The 23,709-nt window shown below is 44.9% G+C and overlaps 1 protein-coding gene across 2 annotated transcripts in view; it reads right to left on the reverse strand.

Moving 5' to 3' along the window:
- Nucleotides 1-9,411: 9,411 nt before the first annotated feature.
- Nucleotides 9,412-23,709, reverse strand: part of RXRG (retinoid X receptor gamma) — a 43,843-nt gene continuing 29,545 nt past the window's right edge. For both annotated transcript variants that reach the window (XM_007191074.2, XM_007191075.3), the window contains 6 exons: nt 20,467-20,627; nt 20,221-20,350; nt 18,784-18,916; nt 16,950-17,041; nt 15,578-15,683; nt 9,412-9,704 (listed from right to left, as the gene is read on the reverse strand). In XM_007191074.2, coding sequence (XP_007191136.1) covers nt 9,557-9,704; nt 15,578-15,683; nt 16,950-17,041; nt 18,784-18,916; nt 20,221-20,350; nt 20,467-20,627 — 770 coding nt within the window. In that variant the 3' untranslated portion in view covers nt 9,412-9,556. The remainder of the gene's footprint in view (nt 9,705-15,577; nt 15,684-16,949; nt 17,042-18,783; nt 18,917-20,220; nt 20,351-20,466; nt 20,628-23,709) is intronic.

Below are 23,709 nucleotides of genomic sequence, written 5' to 3' on the forward strand. Positions count from 1 at the left end.
GAGATTGATAGCCAAAAAGTCATTCATGTACATTTAAAAAAACTTTATTGAAGTATAGTTGATTTACAATGTTGCATTAATTTCTGCTGTACAGCAAAGTGACTCAGTTATACATATATATATTCTTTTCCATTATGGTTTATCACAGGATATTGAATATAGTTCCCTGTGCTATACAGTAGGACCTTGTTGTTTATCCATGTACATTTTTAAAACATACAAAACAATACTATATATTTCCCATAGATGTCATATGTAGACATAACAAATGGAAGGTGGATTTTCAAGGACCTACTATAAATACATAAGAAGAGGGTACCTTTGGGAGGATTTCGATTTGAGATAGCAGATGAAGGGGAAAAAGAAACAAAAGAGGTGCCTTGAATGGTCTTCTTTGCCATCTATTGAGAAGGATAAACTCAGTTATGTCCACTGGGGTTAGAAACCAGCTATATAGCTCTATCATTTGACAGAACACTAACCCATAGTAGGTGCAGGTGCTCAATTAATAATTTAACAATTTTTAATCTATTTGTTTTATCCTTTAAATTCGGGACTTTCTAAGATATAGGATCTTTCAGAATTTCCTCTGGAATCAGTGCTGAGAGCTCAGGGTGATCCCCTGCTTCCTTATAAGGTCATGGAATAAAATATCAATCAATTTCTAAAAGACATTATTGATTCAGTGAGGTAGAGAGAACCTTAGAGATCTTCTTGTCAGAATCTTTGGCCCTGCCGAAGAGGGATCTGAAGTCCTGAGGGGTCCAGTGACTGCCCAAGGTCAGACACAGAGCCTGCTGCCTGTGACCAGAGGGGACCCCAGTCTTCTGACTCCTTGTCCTTTGTTTTTTTCCACCAGGTAGCCTGACGTTAGCATTGCTACTTCCAAGTGTGCCACGACTTCAGCTTGCTCTGAATGTCCATGTCTGTCTCTGCACACTTGGGAAGGGTTGATCTAGCACTTTAACACTCTACACTGCAATTGGCACATGGCCTCTACAGGAAAAGAGCAACAGACCCTATAACACAGTCCCATTGAAGACTCACATTCAGTCACTCTCAAAAGTCCCCAGTTCTACCTCTCAGAATGAAGTCTAATTGTCAGTGTTGCCATGGGAACGTCCCTTGTTGCAATGAACCAGTCCTGACGTGGCCTTGTCCTTGGACTCCATATGTAATATTGGTGGTTTAGCAGCTACAGGTCTGTGTTTCGTTCACCCAGAAGATTGTTCCTTCCCAGCTTAGACGAACTCCTGTTTCTAAGCATTCTCCATGAGATTCTCCATTCTTTCTTCTTTGAGATTCCTCTTCTGAGCCCATTTCTCCGGAAGCTAAACCTCCATTGAGTGAGTGCCTATTTGACCTTCTGAGTCCACTTGAGGTTCATTTTTCAAACTATTATTTGTTTTCCATTTTAAAAATCCCGCCCCTCCTAGAAGCCGCTTTCTCCGGAAAGTGACTGTGATGCTCCGAGCCGGCAGCAGAGGGCGCCCATGCCTAACAATCTTGGCACTGAACGTTCAGCTGGGGCTGAGCGGGTTACAAGCCTCCCGCAGCTGCGCTGACCGAGAAGATCCTCCCCTGGGGGCCTGGACCTGGGCCAGCTCAATGTGGTCGGAGATGGCTGTGCGCTCCAAAACTGTCACGAGAGACATTTCCATGGAGTTTTCCATGGAGAGGGGTGAGGGTCCTTTCCCAGATTCTCCTTTCCTGCCTGCCTTGGGGAAAGGGGGAGGGGAGTGCTTTCTATTCTGTTCCCTGCTCAGTCCCTCCCAGGAACGCCCTAAATTAATCCTGTATCAGGGGCCCCAATCTTTCTCCAGGGGGGAAGGCATTATTGGTTTTTTGCCTGAAACCTTGAGATCATTTAGGGGAAGCATCCTCCAGGGCCTGAGTCCCAGTCTTTTGAATTACATCAGTGGTGACAAATTAGTACTCACATAGGGTATATTTGATTTTTTTGGAAGCAGCCAAATCTATTAAATAAGGGATGAAATATAGCTGGAGGTACGAAAGTACAGAGCCCAGGACCTAGTGTATAGTGGGTTCTGGATAGATGGGGGTGACATGAATCTGGGTCCTCTGGTAGTTATTGCAGTTGTCATTTAATGAGCTTTTGATTTAGAACAATGAGACCATTTTTCTTAGGTGACCTCTAAATCAGTTCTGAAGACAAATGTAAGAGAACTATCCAAAGAATATATCATTGCAGCCAAAGTTTCGAAGATTTCAAACATAAATGTGATTTGTTTGCCCAAGTCCCACATGTATTAAAAAACACTTTATTATTTTATATTTGCTTATTGTATTTATCAATCCCTTAACCTACGTGTATTTCTTGGGCATCAAATACAAAGGTAGTGCTGAAGATATAGGACCAGAGACCTTGGAGTTCAGTGGCACTTGCTCTCCATTGGCAGTGAGGGTGGCTGAGGTCCTTATACTGCCCACCTGGAGGTCCTGGGGCAAGTCATGAATCTCTAGGGTCTCAGTTTCTTCATCTTTAAGATGGGGATAACAAGAGCTCCCCTGCCTATTTCTCTGAGCCCAGATTACAATTGCAGACCTTTATGTGCTTTGTGAACTCCAAAATGCTATAGACATTTCATTTCTCAGTATCCTGTGATCTTTGTGCTTTCTATTTTCTCAATTATAAGCTCCTTGAAGACAAAGAACGTGCCTCAACTTCCTGGTCACTGCCCACCGTGCCATGAAGAGTAACTCGGAAGACAGTGGGGACCTTATACCTTCTGTTAACAGTCTACCCAAGGCTGGTTTTCTGACTCGTGGCTCCAATGGGGAGGTTCCTGGGCTTGCTATGGGACTTCTACTTGCAACGGGCTGCCATCTATTGGGAATGAAGCCAAAGGTACCAATCCCACTAAACATGTTTTGAACACCACCTTGCACTCTGCTCAGAGTTGTTGTGGATACACAGTTGAATCAGACATGATCTCTGCTCTCAAAGAGTTTACAAGTAAAGTGGATAGTACATACAAATGGCCAATAATGCAGAACACCATGTTAGTATAATCAAAATGGAGGCCCCAAATAACGATAAAATTACAAAGACAGAGAGACCAGGACAAGCTTCCTAGGGATGTTGCATTTGAGCTGGCCTTAGAGGATGAATAGGCCTTGGATAAGTGCAACTGGTGCAGAAGTCGTGCCAGGCAGAGAAGACAATCTGAGCAAAGACATAGTCAGCAGGTTGTTGGAGAAAGATTACACTGGGGGGAAGTGAGCACTGGGCAACGTGTAAGAAAGAGAAAGCTGGCAAGTTTTGCCTTGGGACCTAGCCTTGGGGAGCCTTGATTGTCCTGCTAGAAAGCCTGGGCTCATCTCAGAAGCAAAATGAAATCATTACAGCTGATGCACTCGGCCGAAGGGCTCAGATGGGCCATCTGGGCTGACTCCGAGGGGAAAGTGGACATGGCATTGCCAAGGCGACCAAAGAAGGCAGAGTCAAGGTGGTGCACGCTGGCCCCAGTTTTGACCAGTGCAGTGGTACTGTGAAGCCTCTAACGTCAGTGGGATATAGACAGGAAAGGGCTTTCTTTCTTCCAGCCACAGCCTCCAAACTGCCCTGTGGTATCTCCTTTCTTTGCCCACTGATGGTGCCTCAGGCAATGCTTAGAACATTTCACTTTGGTCGTTAAAAATCCAGTCGAATCTGAACTTCAGTCTTACACTGAATTCAAAGTCCCTTCCCATCGGCCTGACCGCTGGCCCAGGGACCTGCTCTGGGAGGAAGGTGAGGACTATTCCTTCACTCTTCCTCCACTTTTCTCCCTCCTTCCTCTCCTGGGTCTTCCTTCCCTCTCTCCACCAGGAAATCGGGGCCCTGGAGAAAGGATGGGAAGACAGGGAAGGTTCTTAAGAAAGTTCTTAAGGATGAAGTGCTATCAGTGCCTTCGTGTAGCAAGTCCCTGCCAGATGTCTCTTGTTAGGGGCATATGTGAGTTCTTCAAGAGGCCCCACGGGGATGTTTCGCTGCCCAGTAACCAGGTATATCCAATGCATGCTCAGCTTGACCTCCAGTTTGAGATGATGTCAATCTCTGTTTGACCCTTAGTCACTGCCCATAGGAGTTCAACCAGTGGCCTCTTACTAAGGGGGTCCCTTGAAATTGACTGGCCATCCCCTTGAACTTGGTACCTTTTGGGTATTCTAAGCATGACTTTCTTCCAGGATATTCACTTGACTGAAAGAAAATAACGCATCCTGACCGTGCCAAGTACGGGGGGTAAGGCATGCACTGCTGCCCTCTCTCTCTACCCCACCATCACCCTCAAGATGGACTCCTGTCTTCAGAGTGCTCTAGTCAAGAAGAAGGCATCAGTCTGTATGTTCACAGGTATCTCCTCTCCAAGCACTCTCTCACCCCCATCAAGGTGGCTCTGTGTTTCTGCCACTCAGCAAGCATCCAGCCAGGAGCGAGGGACCAGCCTCCCCTTCTCGTAGGTACCTGCATCCAGTCTCAATGAAGGGGTTCTTTTCTGTCCCCTTCACTTGGCTTGGATATGGGGGTCCCTTCCCCCTCCTGGGCCCCCTGAAGGGGTGGGGTAAAGCCACAGCATTGCCCCCGAGTACCCCTTATTCTTCAATTTCAATCCTCTATGAATATTGGCTCAAGAAGTATAGGGTAAAAGTCACAGAATCAGCTCAACATTTTTTTTCTTTTATTAAAGTATAGTTGCTGTACAATATTATGTAAGTTACATGTGTACAATATAGTGTTTCACAAGTTTTAAAGGTTATACTCCATTTATAGTTATTATAAAATATTGGCTCTATTCCCTGTGCTGTACAATTAATATTTGTAGCTTATTTTATACCCAATAGTTTGTATCTCTTAATCCCTTACCCCTGTATTGCCCCCGCTCCCTGCCACAGCCACTGGTAGCCACTAGTTCGTTCCCTATATCTGTGAGTCTGCTTCTTTTTTGTTATATTCACTAGTTTGTTTTATTTTAGATTCCACATGTAAGTGATATCATACAGTATTTGTCTTTTTCTGTCTGACTTATTTCACTTAGCATAATGCCCTCCAAGTCCATCCATGTTGCTTCATATGGCAAAATTTCATTCCCTTTTATGGCCAGTAGTATTCCATTGTATATATACCACACATTCTTTAACCATTCATCTGTTGATGGACACTTGGGTTGCTTCCATACCTTGCTATTGTAAATAATGCTGCCATGAGCACTGGGGTGCATATATCTTTTCAAATTAGTGTTTTTGTTTTTTACAGATATATACCCAGGAGTGGAATTGCTGGGTCATATGGTAGTTCTATCTTTAAATTTTTGAGGAACCTCCATACTGTTTTCCACAGTGGCTGCACCAATTTACATTCCCACAAATCCCATACATCAGTTCATCTATCTTAATAAGTCCTGTGTGGAAGCATCTAGTAGTTCCTCTTTAGACTATGAGGGGACCTCCTGGCCTCACCTTGGGGTTTGAGCCAAAATTGTAAAACAATAGGAAAATTCCATTCCGTTTTCTGTTCCATTAGTGATGCGTGAGGGCAGAGTCCCACTGTCAGCACGATTGACATTTGGGGGCTGATAGTTCTTTGTTGTAGGGGCGGCCCCGTGTGTCATAGATGTTTAGCAGCATCCCTGGCATCTACCCAATAGATCTCCCCCGGTTGTGACAACCTCTTCAGACATTGCTAAACCTCCCATCCCCTGGGGGGCGGGGAGGTAGCCAAATTGCCTCCTGATGAGAACTACTGCCTAACAGAAAAAAGGAGGTCATTGAAAGTTTTTGAGCAAGGAAGTAACATAAAATTATCATCAAATATCATTTGATTGGTTTCACCGAATGATATGAACAGGAGTGGCCAAGGCCAAGAAATGTGTGCTGTGCAAATGGCATCTTTTTAATAATCCCTCATAATGTACAACATCACATACATTACATTATCTCACTCATTTCCACAGCCACCATCTGAGGAAGGTAGGGGACCGTGTTTCACTGATGAAGTGTAAACACAGAGGAAGAGGCTAATATGGGGAGCCATCAGGCTGAAGAATAAGGGTTCGGAGGAGAGAAGTGGAGAGGGGGTTTTCCATGGAGTCTAGGACTTTCTTTTCAGAGCAGGAATCCTGTAGAAAATATCTGGATCAGTAATAATAGGTACTGTAACTGAAATTAATTGAGAGCTGACCATGGGCTGTGTGTCTCATAGATCCCCTCACTTAAGTCTCTCAATAAGCCCCATGAGCAGGTAATATTATTATTCCCAGTTTACAAAGTCTTAAGTTTGCAAAGACTAAGTTCCAGGAGGTTAAGTCACGTGCCGAAGGTCACTCAGTGATCAGAGATGGGATTTGAACGGAAGCCGCTGGGCTGACTCCAGAGCCCTTGTCTATAACCACGGCAACATCCTAAACTAGTTTCCAGCGTGTAACTCAGAACATAGGCTCTACAGTTTCCAAACCTCTTCCACTTGTGTAGCCTTCCCAGCTCACACAAGGCTCTCCCCTGTGATGTGTAGTGTCAGCACTGATAGGTAAGTAGGGCCTTAGTCCCATTTTACTGATGAAGATACAAACTAGAATACAGGGGTTAAACCAAAACGAGAAACCAGAATGGTGTGATTCTTTGCACGGTACGTTGGATGATCCTGACCAGAATGTGGAATAGAATGTTCTGTAATCTCAGAACCAGAGATCAAGTTTTAACTACAGTCTCACACTTCAGAAGAAAATTAACTAATACTTTTGCCCATCTTCTATGTCAGATACTGTGATAAAAGCTTTGCACACATTATCTATATCATCTTGGCAAGAATCCTAGGGCAAAGAGTATAATTATCCCAATTTACAGATCAGGTCATTGAGGCTTGGCAAGACTGATGTCCATCACGAATGGCAAAGTCAGGACTCAGACTCAAGTATGTCTTGTGCCAAGGCACATGCATGCCGTTACACTGGGCTTCCTGCATCTTTTTATCTTTTATCCTTACGAGGTGGGTGTTATTATCTGATGTTTGCAAATAAGGGAAAGAAAGAAGAGCCAGAAAGGTGAAGCAACTTCCCCCCAAGCACAAGACCACCAGCAGGTGGATCCAGGAGCCAGGCTCTGGCTGGCTGTGTCCAGAATCCATACTCTTCACTCCGGAGCCTTGAGTCCCGGCTCCATGAGAACTCTTGGGAACACAAGACTGACTCCCCTGATTTTGTTATCTGTGTAAGTCAGCCTGGGGAGTATGGGGCTGTGAGTCTCAGGGAACATTAATCAGCATTGTTGGGACAATCTGTTCTCTCCACGAGCCGACTCCTCTTGTCAGTGACGTGAGCTGAATGAGGAAAGTCTCTCATCCGGGGTGTAGGCTCTAGAAGCTTCTCGTAGCTGCTGTGGATCAGAGCCTTAAAGAATATTGAACATTCACTCAGTTACTCATCCTGGGGTGTGAGGGGGACCAGGTCAGGAAGGAGGTGGCCTTAGGGACCCCGAATGTCATGGGACAAGCCTGGGGAGAGATGCCTGACCAGCTCCTGCCTAACTCAGCGGGTTCTGGGGCAACAATTCCAGGAGACACCACGTGATCTATGTTCAGACGCCCTGCTGGGCATTCATCAGCCTGAATTTTGCTCCAGGCAAGAGCTAGGGTTCAGTGAGGAAGGGATCAAAGATTGGAATGGAACTCGGGTTATCACACCTGGGGCATGATGGGTTTCCATGGAAGCCCCATGCTACCTATAAGGCAGCTGAAGATGTCCAGTGAGTTATGCTGGCAGAGGGAAGAGGTCAGGGAGCCCAGCATTAAATTCTAGTCTCCTCCCACCCCAATCATTTTCATCATGGTTCACAAATAAATGCAGATGAAAAACAAAATGAAAAAAACAGCATAATTGATTTTAATTCCATTGTTTAATGTCCAAGTCTAAGGGATCCCTAAACTTTTCTTTCCCAGGAATAAAGCAATTTTTATTTCTCGAAAATTGCCTGATCACTGATGAATATATTTGGACTGGAGAGTTAGCCCTGGGGTTTTTCTGAGAGGACAACTTGCTGATGCGGAATGACGCAGCTGCCATCACAAAAACCTTTAGGGAATTCTTTCCAGTTGTGTGAAACCCAATTCAACAACACACTTTTACTATGTGCCTACTGCATGCCAGACCCCAGGTCAGGTTCTGGTGGTATGAAGAAGGTAAGCCATGTGCGGCTGTTCAGGTTGTATACTCTACAACCCTAAGGGGCATAGAATTGTGTATCCATTAAGTCCTGTTTCTGCAGATGGCAGGAAGGTGACTTGAGCAAGATGGGCTGTATAGGCTGGCTGTGATGTCAGTTAGACACAGTTTCTACCCTCAAGGAGGTCACTGTCCAGCAGACAGCAGGGCTCTAAGACACTAGGTGATCACAGGCTAGAAGCTGGAAGAGCTTTTCTCTCTTCCTCTTTTAACACATTATTGACCGGAGGATTTTTGCAGAAACTAATGCTTGTGGCCAGCAATTTGTTATGTAAGTGAATATTGAAACACTCCGGTCAACAATGTTTGGGTAACAAAAGACGTATTAATATGTCTCTGGTCAGTAAGTTGTTAAGAACAGGCTACATATAGTTAGATAATGATGGAAAACAAATTGGGTGCACTCTGGTCTTTTTGTTATTGTTGCTAGTTCAGGCCAGAAAATCCATTCCTTTACCATTACCAAAATCCATCACCACCTCCCACCAACTCCCAGGACCCGTGCCTTCCCCCATCAAGAGCACATCTTCTCTAACCTAAATAGGAAAAGAATTTGAAGAAGAATAGATACATGTGTATGTATAACTGAATCACTTTGCTGTACACCTGAAACTAACACAACATTGTTAATCAACTATGCTCCAATATAAAATAAAAATTAAAAAAAAAAAAAGAACATCTACTCTTGCCCTTATACTCCATTGCCCCCAGACAGGACAAGGCTGTTAGTACTCATTATTCTTAGGAGGAAAAGAGCAACAAACAAACAAACAAACAAAAAACCAAGCTGGCTCTGAAAGACAATGTTTCTTCCCAATCTCTCCAGGGGCTACCATGGGGCAAAGCTAGCTGTGCCCAGCTTAGACATGGGGTATCTAACTGTGGGATTTATTGTTTCAGGACCCCAGCCCCATCCCCCATTCCTAACCCCCCATACCTTTCCTCCCACATCTGAGATAACTGCCCTGCTGCACAATAATTCACCCCATGCTCCAAGCAGTGCCAATATCACATATATTACTTTATTATTCGGTCATTGGCTTTCCAATGCAAGTGAAAAAATAATTTAAACTAATTATATGTACAGAGGCTTGGTTAGTTTTCCCAAGAACTTCCAGAAAGATCCCCAGCCCCTTAGATAGCAAAGAAGGGTTACCGTTAACATCTATACAAAACTCCACCTATAAAAGTCGCATGTGTAGAAAGGTTTCTTTATTATAAGCATCACGTTTGGGGAACAGGAAGGGTTGGGGGTGGGAGGTGGAGGAACGTGTGCAGGGGGGTGGTCCACACACACCTGCCCTGACTAGTCCTGTGTAGGAGGCTGTGTCTGGTGAGGCTCAGGTGATCTGCAGCGGGGTCTCCAACATCTCCATTAGGAAGGTGTCAATGGGTGTGTCCCCGATGAGCTTGAAGAAGAAGAGGTGCTCCAGGCATTTCAAGCCGATGGAGCGCAAGGCTGGGAGGCGCAGCAGCAGCTTGGCAAACCTGTGGAGAAGCAAGGAGACATTAAGAACTGGGGAACCGGCATGCGCGGGGCAGCTGCGGGCATGAGGCAGCTCATTTGGTCTTCTTGACCAATCTGTGATTAGAAGAAAGAGCCTGGTTGGGGAGACTAAGGCAGCTGGAGAACCTCTAATTCTGGAGAGCTTCAGAAATAGGCTAGAGGTCTTGTTATGCTTCTTAAAGGTGGAAGTTGGATCCTGTGACCTCTTGAGAATCTCTTGAATTCTGTGGCCGCATCCCAGAATTGCCCTCAGCACCCGCATTCGTGGTGGGCAAGAGGAAGAGCTAGCCTGCTTATGCTGACTCACATCTCCAACCCTAACCAGCTGGTGTTCCTCACATTCTCTGTGCCTGGGGGTTCCTGGGAAGATTTGCCAAAGCATTTAGAACAGCACAGCACGGCGGATGTGCAGAATCCACAGGGGCTCTCGCCATTGGCTGAACGTGTTTGTGTACAAACCATGCACCAGGCACTGAGATAGGTTCTGGGATCCAGGAAGAGCCCCCCACTCTCAAGACCAGCAGTTCTCATCTCCTCGCCGGACTATGCTTTTCCTCATACCACACTTACTTTAAGCAATGCGACCTCAATGTGTCTCAGTTTCCACATTTCTGTTACCCGTTTATAACCACTTTGTACATCAGCTTCGTAATCTGTGCTTACTTTTATTTTGTTTTGTTTATTTTTTTATTTTTTTGCCTAAGTGTGACTTTCTTTTTTAAATTTTTTGAAAATTTTTATTGAAATATAGTTGATTTACAATGTTGTGTTAGTTTCAGGTGTACAGCAAGGTGACTCCATTACATATATATATACATATATATATATTCTTTTTTAGATTCTTTTCCATTATAGGTTATTACAAGATATTGAATATAGTTCCCTGGGCTATATAGTGGTCCTTGTCGGTTGTCTATTTTATATATAGTAGTGTGTATATTTGAATCCCAAACTCCTAATTTATCCCTCCGCCCTCTTTCACCTTTGGTAACCATAAGTTTCTTTTCTATGTCTGTGAGTCTATTTTTGTTTTGTAAATAAGTTCATTTATATCAATTTTTTAGATTCCACATATAATCAGTGTCATATATTTGTCTTTCTCTGTCTGATTTACTTCACTTAGTATGATAATCTCTAGCCACTATGGAGAATAGTATGTAGGTTCCTTAAAAAACTAAAAATAGAGCTACCATACGATCCAGCAATCCCATTCCTGGGCATATATCCGGAGAAAATTCTCATTCAAAAAGATTCATGCACCCCAATGTTCATTGCAGCACTGTTTACAATAGCCAAGACATGGAAGCAACCTAAATGTCCATCAGCAGATGAATGGATAAAAAAGATGTGGGGGGTGTGTGTATATACACACACGCACACACACACACACACACACACACACAATGGAATACTACTCAACCATAAAAAATAATGAAATAATGCCATTTGCAGCAACATGGATGTGCTTACCTTTCAGTTAGGAAGAGAGAGAGACAGAAAATAGTAGCCTTCACCCCTGAGGGGCCCACAGTCTGGAGAGATAATACACACACCCATGCATACACACACACTCACATATGCCTCCCACACATGTGCATACACACCCCCTCACCACTCTCACACATACACACACGTGTGCACACACACTCACTCTTATACACCCTCACACACATGAGCTTGCACATATTCACACGTGTAAAAGTATACACACACATTCTCCTCCATTCTCACCTGCCCTCACACACTGGTACACACACACACACACACACACACACACACACACACACACACTCTTCTATAATTAAGGACCTTAGCTGTGAGGCTCACCAAAGGGAAAGAGACTAGTGTGTGAAGGAAGTAGCCTCACACACACAGGGTCCCTTTCAGGCTCCTCAACCTGCCTCATTTCCAACACGCTTCTGTGGTCCTTCTTCATCTCTCAAAATCCTTTTTGCCAGTGCAGCTTATTTTTAATGTTATTAATGATAATGACTGGAAATCAAATAACTCTACTCACAATTTCCAATAAAAAGTACAGGAATCGAAATCTTGTTAGTCACGGTGGCCTTAAATCAGCAACTTCCGGTTGGGCCGGACCTTCACTGGACGTCACAACGTTATTTCATGAGAAGTTTTCAAATTGGAGTTTTAATACTCCTCGAAAATGCGTATAGGTCTATATTCATGCCGAAAGAAGTTTTAAGGAAATGTGGCAATGTAAGAAGAACAGAGCAGCACCATCTAAAAAGGTAAGAATTACCTCCCTACATGGAAAAGTTAAAGGTCTACACCAAGGCCAACACAAACCTTCAGAACGTTTGGTTAGAAAGCCTCTGAGTGGGACTTCCCTGGCGGTCCAGTGGTTAGGGTTGTGCGCTTCCACTGCAGGGGGCACAGGTTTGATCCCTGGTCAGGGAACTAAGATCCCACAGGCCTCTCGATGTGGCAAAAAGAAAAAAACAGGAAGCCTCTGAGTGCATCTGAATGGTATCACCATTAGATAAGAACATGGTCATGGCTCTGCCACGAAAGAGGTTTATGTAATTAGGCAAGGGAAACGGCTTCTTTATAAAGTGTGAAGTTAGGCTGACGTTAGCTCTGAAAATGTATTTTTTTACTCTAAAAATGCCAAAGTTTTACAATGTGTTAAATGCTAACCATTCTAGACGCAAACTCTTATATATAGAATGGATAGACAACAAGGGCCTACTGTATAGCACAGGGAACTATATTCAACACCCTGTGATAAACTATAATAAAAAAAATATGAAAAAGAATGTATATATATATATATATAACAATCACTGTGCTGCACAGCAGAAATTAACACATTGTAAATCAACTATACTTCAATAAAATAATTTTTTAAAAAATGCTAACCATAAGACTGCTGTCTTTGCTGTCTGTCCCAGGTTTAGGAGCTAAGATCAGGAGGTAGAAGTAAACACACCTGCTAATAGCCATAGCCACAGGGCGGCCGTCGCATTCCTCGCTCACATGTTTGGCAACAAGGGGGACTCACAGCCTTTGAAGGCGCCTGCTGTGTGAGAGAGAGAAGGTTCCTGCAAGCTCTGCCTCCTCCTGAGTTTTGATCTCTGCTTCTGGCTGGAGGAGGCAGAACTCGCCCCTGTGAGGTGTACTTCTGAAAAGTCTCCACGGAGTGGCAGCCCTCCACCACCAAGAAAACGGCCTTGACAGGGCTTGTGTGCCACCAGGAACCCCTTCTACCACTTTCTGCAAACCAGAGGTGACCAGCCTTCGGCACACTCGCCCACCTGGTTGAGCCAAGTGACATCCCTGATGGACCTACTCAGCGTCAGGGTGGTCACCCGCTGTGCAGGCTGCGCTGGATTCACCCAAGGGACGTGCAGGGGCCCCGTCCCTGCGCTCCCTCCCTGAACTTCCAGACCCTGCCCTGGGCCAGGCAACAAGTGTTGGCATCTCTGCCTAGTGCCTGGGGGCCGCCCAGGCCCCTGGCAGTCCCCTTCCTGGGAAAACAGGCAAGTTCCAAAGTTTTTAAAGTGTTATTCATTAGGAACAATCTAAATGTCAACCACAGAGCGATGACTAGATACATTAGGATACACCCATCCTGTGAAATATTACAAAATCATTGAAAATAAGAATTTTGTACTTTTCAATATCTGATAAAATGCCTAAAATAGCTAATGGAGCAAAATAATACGCCAAACCATATGATTTCAGATCTGTAAATATACATTTCTATGTATACATACATTGATACACAAAGCTGCTAGAAAGAAATATACCTCCCAAATTTACAATCAGTTTATATTACCCTATTTATTTAAAAAAATTTTCCTTATTTCCTACCAAAGCATGCTTGGCTTTTATAATAAGATGAAAAAGAGTTCTGTTTTTTAAAGAGGTAAACAGCACTACCTAGAGCCAAGTCCAGGAAAAGGATGAATATGAGCCTTCCTAGTCCTAATGCCTTGCACACAATATGTGCACACAGACACACACACGCACACACACACACAAACATGAGTAATGCTGCCTTACAGCTGGGAGATTCGGTGGATATCATCCAGCACAGGGCTTTCAGTCAGCTCTCACCGGCCAGAAGCTGAGCCGATGCTGGCAGCCAGGCCCTGCTTGTTGGGTAGGGCTCTTTCAATCTCACCCACTTCAGATGTAGGAGAGACTGCCAGGTGCCTAGCAAAATCCATTCTCCCCTTCTTCCTTGGCATCCAGCTGCACACATTCTCCAGTCTCCTTCTTGGCTAGCTGGTCCATGTGACCAAGTTTATACAATGGAAGTGAGTAAAGGGAGGGGGTGCCCTTTCCAGGTCACTGTGTTGCTCACATAGCCTCACCTCTGTGCTCCTCCTCCTCTTTCCCTTCCATCATCAGCATACAAAACACAATGAGGGCTTCCCTGGTGGCGCAGTGGTTGAGAATCTGCCTGCCAATGCAGGGGACATGGGTTCGAGCCCTGGTCTGGGAAGATCCCACATGCCGCGGAGCAACTAGGCCCGTGAGCCACAACTACTGAGCCTGTGCGTCTGGAGCCTGTGCTCCGCAACAAGAGAGGCCACGATAGTGAGAGGCCCGCGCACCGCGATGAAGAGTGGCCCCCGCTTGCCGCAACTAGAGAAAGCCCTCGCACAGAAACGAAGACCCAACACAGCCATAAATAAACAAATAAATAAATAAATAAACAATTAAACAAAACAAAACAAAATACGAGACTCGACGACATGGTGGAACCCCAAGAAGGAAGGAGCCTGGGTCCCTGAGCGATGGTGTGGAAGAAAGTCACCACGCTAGATTGATTACCCATCCAGGACTGATTTGTGAGGAAGAAATAAACTTGTGTTCAACTATTGACATTTGGGAAGTCTGTTGTCACAGCTTAGTCTCCATAACACACAAGGCCTGCACATTTATTGTATCAACTGGCTGGACCCCACTCACACAGATGCATTCATTGCCTGTGATAAAAAACGAGCTCAGCCTCTTCTGGACAATTGAGAGATAGTGGCTTATGATCCAGGAAAAATGGGCTAATGGAAATTAGACTCCAAAGTGGAATAAAAGTCATCAGTGAGAATTGGGAGCATAGGTAATTAATCCTAAAAACAAACTCATGCCTTTAAAGAAGTTTTTTTCAAGTTTCATTTTCCATTTTCTGTGAGGTTTGGGGATCGTATTCTCTTTTTTTAACTAGAGTTAGTGGAGGAGGAAAACTTTTATTCAGCTGTACTTGGGGGAAACATTTGGGAAAAGGATTTTTTTAACCACTCAGGAATACTGGTAGATGGCCTCAGAGATCCTCTGACGGATGTCTTCCTTCTCAGACAAGAAGCCCAGACCCAGGACCTTGCCAGAGGCTACAGATAGCACCCTCGGGGCCAGCGGTCACCTCTCCTGGCTACCAAAGCCTGTACCTTTTACTGCAGGGGGGCTTCCATGAGGGCAAAGCAGAAAGCAATGCAGTCACACTGAAAAGCACAAGCTCTTCGAAATCAAACAAACTTGGGTTCACAACCTGCCCCACCATGCACCAGCTCTGTGACCCTGGGCAAGGTTCCTTTCGGAGCTTTGGGGCCTCTTTAGAAATTGGAGCTAAGGATTCCCACCATCGTTCGTTCACTGGGGTGTTCGTTCAACATTTAAAGATGAATACTAATTATTAGGCTCTGATGCCAAAGTGGTGAACAGTGGGTGAACAAGACAGACGAGACCTCCGGTTTCATGGAGCCAGTGTCTGAGTAGCTTTGAGACGGTTGCGAAAAAATCTAGACAGTGCCTGCTGCATGTCGCCATTCATTAATGGCAGATCAGAAGAGTTGCTGCGGTTGTTACCATTCTTCCAGGACTCCCTCACCTCCCTGGTTGTTCCGGGTACTTCTGCTTGGTGTAGGCCTCGAGGGTGGCATAAACCTTCTCTCGCAGAGTCTCCACCTCAGAGGGGTTGGACAGACCCTTGGCATCTGAAAAAGACAGCTGATTCAACCTCTCCTTACACACCTCTGCAGGACACCCTTCTACAGAGTCTGTCCCCATTCACACAGGCCACCTCGCGCAGAGTTACGAGAGACACGCTGGATGGGGGACATTGTGAAATACACAAAGCCAGCCCTTTGTGCCCTCACACCTCCTTCCTGTGCCCAATCTACCCAATAAACTCTTGGAGCAAAGGTACGCACCGCTGACTCCAAGGAGGAGAGTTTTCTTTTATCCCGGCCATTTTAGAAATACTACCTTCACACATTTATTGAGTGCTTACTATGTGCTAAGTATGGACTGAGTAAAGAGATGGGGTAAAAAAACCGGACAGACCCACATCCTGCATCAATTAACAGATCACCTAATTCAGGAGGTGAAGCATGTGCGTCAATTGCTATGTAATTCTGAATACTCATCTTTCTTGACCCACAGCAGTATCTGAAGAAGCTGATCACTTCCTCCTTCTTGAAATGCTTTTCCTCCCTGGGCCCCCCAGGACACTACTCTTTGGTTCTTCCCTGTCTCACTCACTGCCTCCTCTCAGGCTTCTTTGCTGGCTCTTCCTTTTCTCTGCAACCTCTAAATATCACCATGCCCCAGGGCTTAGCCCTCAGCTCTCCGCTCTGCAATGCCTCTACTTTACTCCCGGTCTCAGAGCCTTGCATGCCAGGTCTAGGCTGATAGCTCTCAAATGTACATCTCTGGTCCTGCCTCTTCTCTGAACTCCAGACTCACATAAACAATTGCTTCCGGGAGGGCCACTCTTGGGCGTTTACTATCCATCTCAGATTCTCATGTCCAAAGCCCTGATTCTTAGCCGTCCACCCTTTGAACCGCCGTTTCAGTAAATGAAATCTCTGTTTTTCCGAGTGTTCAAGAAAACAAAATGAAAAATTCTAAGAATTATATTTAATACCTCTCTTTCTTTCACAGCCTATCAGCAAATCCCATTGGCTCTGCCTAAACATATATGTAGAACCTGACCACTTTTTACCGCCTTCTTTGCTACTACCCTAGCCCTCTGGCATCTCTCGTCCTCCCCACTTGCCCCCAAACGTGCACACTCCACGCCCATTTGAGACCCTTTTCAGGATGGCTCAAGGAGCAGAGGCCATGAAGAGTTGACTCTTTGTCCTCCCTAGGATAGGTCTCCTGGCCCTCCCTTATCTGTCTCTGCTGAGCTAGAGGACTAGAGAACATCAGAGCACTGGGGGCCGACCATGGAGGAGAGCTAAGCACGGCGCACTCACCTGGGTTAAATAGCACGATGGCTCGTAGGCACCCCAGCTCCGACTTATCCATCTGCATGTCTTTCATTTTGGAGACCAGCTCAGTCAGAACTCTGTTCACAGGAAACAATGGCAGGTGATGAGAAAATCATGAATACCAGGCCAAGGGCTGATAAAATGAATGCAACCAATACTTATTATGTACCCACCCCATTTTCCAGTAGATGCGCCAGGTACTAGGGGCACAGAGATGAATAAGATACAGTCCTTGATCTCAAAGAGCTCACAGTTTAATTAAAGAAGCAGACACAGAAGCAATACGTAGCAGCAACACAAAACCAATAACTGCCATGATCAAAGTCCCAGGGAACACCAAGGATGAGGCAGTGAACACAGAGAGGGAGCTGGAAAGGCAGCCTAGAGGATTTGTGAATTGGCAGAAATGCAACGGGCAAAGCAGGGTGAGGGCATCACATGTCTGGAAGAACACTGCAAAGGATGGCGTTCCGTGACAGGGCAGAAATTTCTAGACACCATCAAGAGGGCTGAGTCAACTGAAGACCGTGATGGTCTCCATGTGGAACATGTTGTGGGAAAAGGCAGGGAAGGAGTAGGGACATCTTAGATGGACATGTGCATGGCCCTGGAAGACCACTTATGATGGGGTTGGGAAGGGACCACAGGGCCCTGGCATTGGACAGAGACACTATTTTCAATCTTACTCTTCCTTTCCCAGTTCTCCATCCTGTCACCTACCCATTCATCTCTCATCTCTTTAGATCACCTGGCTTAATTTTCTTTTTTTTTAACATCTTTATTGGAGTATAATTGCTTTACAATGGTGTGTTAGTTTCTGCTTTATAACAAAGTAAATCAGTGATACATATACATATGTTCCCATATCTCTTCCCTCTTGCATCTCCCTCCCTCCCACCCTCCCTATCCCACTCCTCTAGGTGGTCACAAAGCACAGAGCTGATCTCCCTGTGCTATGCGGTTGCTTCCCACTAGCTATCTATTTTGCGTTTGGTAGTGTATATATGTCCATGACACTCTCTCACCCTCTCACATCTTACCCTTCCCCCTCCCCATATCCTCAAGTCCATTCTCTAGTAGGTCTGTGTCTTTCTTCCCGTCTTGCCACTAGGTTCTTCATGACTTTTTTTTTTTTCCCTTAGATTCCATATATATGTGTTAGCATACTGTATTTGTTTTTCTCTTTCTGACTTACTTCACTCTGTATGACAGACTCTAACTCCATCCACCTCACTACAAATAACTCAATTTCGTTCCTTTTTATGGCAAGTAATATTCCATTGTATATATGTGTCACATCTTCTTTATCCATTCATCCAATGATGGACACTTAGGTTGCTTCCACAGAATCCCAGACTGAGGCTGGCACTCTTATAGCAGGATTCCCCCAGAGAGCCTGGTGCAGAGACCAGCAAAACCTCAGCTCATCTTTCCCAGATTCCTAAAGTCAGATCCTAAACCCTCATTCCCATCCAGGCCCCCTTGGATAAACAGTTCAAACTCCCCACTCCCACCTTACTAGGTAATGTCAATAATACAGTCTCTTCCCTGGAAACCTTTAGGGATAATAGGGTCTTTCATCTGCCAGCAACTCTGTTGACCTCTGACTGACTCCATCTCCTTGGATTACCATTTCTTTTAATCCCTTTCTCATTCCTCAGGTTTATGTTTTCATGTGCTTAATGGTCTCTGCTTCCAGCCAGTACAGCTGATTGGGCTGTCCATCCTACATCCCAGCACTACCCACAGGTACACACACACACACATGCACACATGTACACACACACACATACAAGCACCGGAAGCAGAATAGAGCCACCTGTCAAAGATGGAGCCAACCCCAGCACTGTGGGCACTGCTCCGGTGGACGTGTAAACCCGTGGCCAGAAGGATGCCATCCTGCACAGAAACCGAGCGGTGGGAAAAGGAGGCGATCAGCAATTCATTCCACCCTGCACGAATAAGAAGGAGGCCTTGAGGGAAACCTGACCACACTCTTGCTTCATTGATAATCATCCAAGGCATGTATTATTATCCTTTGGAATAAAAGCAGAACCAGAAATCCAGGGAGGTCAAAAACTAGTTCCAGATGACACCACTAATTAGTGAGGGAACAAAGGGTAAGACTGGGGTCCCCTGACTCGTGGGTATGCTCCTCCCCCACAGTCTCCCCAGTGCAGCCCAGAATGGCAGCTTGAGGACAAGGACTCTTTTTTTCCCTCCAGTTCATCAACAAATATGGATTGAACACTTAAATGGTAATGGTCACTATGTTAGCTGCCATGGTAGATAGAGCGAGTATACCCTGCAGTGTCTGCCCCCAGGACCTGACAACCTAGTTTTACTTCTTAGGCATTGTCTAGTAGCACCCAGCACGGCATGTAGCTTTCCATCGACACTCAGGGATCGCTCATTATCTAATAGGGCTGAAATAAGTGGACTGCCTCCCCAGGCTCAGCGAATCTTCATGAAATTTCCCTGCTGGCTCCATGACAAAGAGGAGATTTGGCATATGTCAACTGCACAGTGTCCCAGAAATGGGAGGCGAGAGAGATTACAGCATGTAGAATCTTAAAATAGGAAGGGACCCTGGAATCCATCTAGTAAAAGCCTGAGCAAAAATCTTTGGCTTCCCCTATTTCACCTGTGAAATGGGAATATCTCTATTTTCTAATTTCATAACAGTAATGAGGCACAGCTTCAGATTGTCTTAAATAACAATTGTTTAACTGTCTTTGAAAATTAAATGCAAATTATAAAGGCTGCATAAAATTTGCATGGAAAAAGAGCCTTTCTTGGTCACTAAAAGGATTCTAGGATGCAGTTTAAGAGAACCAATGGACAGAAAAATCTCATTAAATAGAAAATTCTCACCTTCTTGTAAACCTGCCTTGTTTTTTTAATTATGTGTGTGTTTAAAAAGTTATTTTTCTCTGATAATAAAATGCATGTAGAAACTAATAAAAATTTCTTTAAGTATAAAAGAGAAAATTTAAATATTAAAAAAAAGAAAAAGAGTCTTACTCCTCCATTAACAAACAGTGTTTCATTTGGAAATGAAAGTTTTGGGGGAGGGCCATCCAAATTTCAGAGCTTACCAATAATATAAAAAAGAACAACCTCGCATAGGGTTATCCTGTCTCAACAAGGTGCACAGCTTGGATGGGTTACAGTTCCATCAGGTCACTTGTTTTAGGATCCCAAGGGTAATTTCAAAATGGCAACCCAAGAAGAAAGGAGCCCTGCTATTGCTTACCTGCCCGGAGCAGAATGACCTGGTCCTCCAAGGTGAGGTCAGAGAAGTGGGGAATACGCTTGGCCCATTCAACGAGAGTAAAGAGCTGCTTGTCAGCAGCATGGCATATGTTGGTGACGGGGTCATTTGTCTGAAAAAGGAACAAGGTACTCTGAACGGACAGGTTCTAGGACTCAAACATACTCCTTCCCCACCTCCAGCCCCCTCCAAGAAATGGGAGATGGATGGAGGTCTAAGACCACCTACCGAATTCTCCATGTTCATGTCACCGTAGGATTCTGTCTTTGGTTCAACAGCAAGTTCAGCCTCCAGAATCCTCTCCACGGGCATATCTTCATGGCCACTACTGGCACATTCTGCCTCACTCTCAGCCCGCTCCCGGCTTCTCTGCCTTTCTTCTTGCACAGCTGGCAGGGACAAGGACGTGCAGACGTTACCATATGCCCAGGACAACTGTGGGAAAGTTAATTACAGCCCTAAGCCTCAGTTTCCTCCTCTGTAAAATGGGCATCATGGTGGTAATGAATCAGAGATGCTGTCATGTTAACAGATGAAACCAAGAAAGCAGAGCTCAGCTGTTTTCTTATGCTTGTGCCAAACTATGGGTTTTTTTCAGTCCGTAGTCTTTCCAGTTCATTATGGGGACCACTCTAAGAAATGCGCCTTTTAAGCTTTAATAACCTCCAATTCTGCCCTTTCTTTTAATGAACCACTGTCTCCTTGCATGCTATCTCCCTTATCCTTCTTCCACCTGCTACCTCTAATAAACTGTGAGCATGCAATAGTTAAGTAACAAGCACATTACTCTAAAAACTCCCTCTGTCACATCCTGTGCATCACCCTTGGCATTCACGTCCCATTAGGTCTGCCCCTAGTGCACCGGCCTGAACACGGCATCACCTGATCTGACTTGTCAGGGAAGATCTTCAGGGAGCCATGTGGGTATTTAGTAAGCGAAAGGGTGGAGTAATGTCACCTAGATGACATTTCAGAATCAGCAGCTGATTTGGGGGGTGGGGAAGGGTACACAGGCAAAGGTGGAGGCTGGAATTTTCTCAGATTCCCCAAGCTTAGGGTTTTCATCAAAGAACCCTCTGGGTCTGTACATTAGAATGTCAGGCAGACCCCTTTCCCAATTCTGTGCTCTTCACTGGGAGAACAGTCTCTATGGGGTTAGTTTCCATCCTCTCGAAAGCTTCAGTTTCCATCTTCTTATTCCCAGTAGCAATAAGCAGAATTCAATATTGGCACACATTTTCTAAATCCCAAGAATCAAGAAAATTATACTCTAAGCAGTGGCCAAGAGGGACCTCAGTGACAGCTACTCCATGAGCAATTTCTACCTCTCATCTCCTCTCCTTTCCTCCCCTTTGTCCACTTTCCAAGGCACCTCTTACTCTCTGAGCCACAAAGCTGCGGAATGAACTGGGACCGATGCTGGACATCTAGTTTGTCACGCAAGTGATATTATTGATCTCTCAAAGTAGGTCAGAGAAGGGTCTGACAGCACAAATACGGCTGATGCATCACCGTCTCTAATAGAGACACACCAAGAAACCTCAAGATGAGAATGATATTCAGGGGTTGAGAGGGAGGGAGGGTAGGAAGGAAGGCGTAAAGGAAGAAAGGAAAGAGAGATTAAAGCAGGAGAGTAAGAAAAAGAAGAAATGGATGAGAAAGAGAGCAGAGAGGACAAAATAGGAGAAGAGCAAAAATCATGTACCTTGGAGTCAAAGAAATCTTCTTCAAAATGGGCCCGACCACTTCCTAGCTAGTAACATCGGACATGGTACTCAGTTTACAAAGCCTCAGTTTCCTTACATGTACAGTGGGGATTATAGTACTTACCTGAGATTGTTTTATGAAGATTAAACAAAACAATTATTTAAAAGTTTTTTGAGAAGTAGCATTTCCCCTCCCCTTGGCCTCTCTTTCCACTCTCGGGGTCTGCTCTGGTCCTCTCTCTATCCCCACTTTTGACCTCTTCCTCCCTCTCCCTGTTTCTCTTTTCCCCTCATCCTTTCTTTCTGTCCATTCTGTTAGCCTTCATTCACTGACAACATACAGAAACTCTCATATGTGTTTTTATCATCAGTTGGATTTGCTGGTTAAGGTTGAATGCTTCTTGTATTAATTTATTTTTAAAGGTAGATTAATGGGCTTCTATTTGTCTTGACTTGAAAAGATGGATGAAAGCAAACCAAGTTCCTCTTGTGGCCCTCAATTGATTTCTTCTACAGACTTGTAACACTCAAGGAAAATAACCTTCAAGCTCCAAAGAAAATAACCTTGGCTTCAGGGAAGTAGATTCTAATTCCAATTTTGCAATTAACTGAGTGATCCTTTGCTATTCAGTTCTCCTTTTTGTGCCATAAATCTTACTGTCATCAATGAGGAGTCACGTATCTGTTGTTGAAAGAAATCTTCTACGGCGCATTTTGAGCTACTGCTACTCAGTACATCAGGGTATATTGAGGGGCCAGTGGGGCCTAAAACAGGATTTTCCATTAGCCCAACACACATTTATTGTGATGTATTAAAATAGCCAAAATTTATGGAGCCCTTTTTCTTTTTTTTTTTTTTTTTTAAAGGGATGGATTTTATTTTTTATTTGCTTATTTATTTATTTTTGGCTGTGTTGGGTCTTCGTTGCTGCACGCGGGCTTTCTCTAGTTGCAGCGAGCGGGGGCTACTCTTCGTTGTGGTGCGCGGGCTTCTCACTGTGGTGGCTTCTCTTGTTGCGGAGCACAGGCTGTAGGCGCGCAGGCTTCAGTAGTTGTGGCACTTGGGCTCAGTAGTTGTGGCTTGCGGGCTCTAGAGCGCAGGCTCAGTAGTTGTGGCGCACGGGCTTAGTGGCTCCGTGGCATGTGGGATCTTCCCAGACCAGGGCTCGAACCCGTGTCCCCTGCACTGGCAGGCGGATTCTTAACCACTGCACCACCAGGGAAGCCCTGGAGCCCTTTTTCTGTGTCAGAATTATGCTCAACACTTTTCATAATTATATTTCATTTAACCCCCACAAGAGCCCTCTGAAATGCTATGAGCCACAGAGAAGTTAGGTAACCTGCCTGAGGTCACAGAGCTAGAAGTGGTGAAGCCAGCATGTAGACCCAGGCTGGCTGACTCCTGAGCTTACCCCTGACTCCAAGGCTCTGGGCTGGTTGGATTAATAGACCCACAGGAATGTCAAGTGCTGACCACAAATTGCCTCAAAAATAATCCATTCTCTTACTACCCAAACCGCATTATATGACCAAAAATTATGGAAATAGATCCAGAACCTGTGAGGATTGTTTGGTGGCCTGGAAGTCAGAGGGTCCCAGTCCTACACCAGCTCTGCCATTAGCTTGCCATGTAAGCTTAGGCAAGACCCTAACCTCTCAGAACCTCTGCTTCTTCTTTCAGGGAATGAATGTGTTACATCAGACAACAGCAAATGTCCACTTCAGCTTTGCCATTATGTACCCTGGCTTTAGGCAGGTGAATTCT

Source organism: Balaenoptera acutorostrata, chromosome 1, assembly GCF_949987535.1.
Source record: "Balaenoptera acutorostrata chromosome 1, mBalAcu1.1, whole genome shotgun sequence".
In the NCBI taxonomy this organism is placed as follows: Eukaryota; Metazoa; Chordata; class Mammalia; order Artiodactyla; family Balaenopteridae; genus Balaenoptera; species Balaenoptera acutorostrata.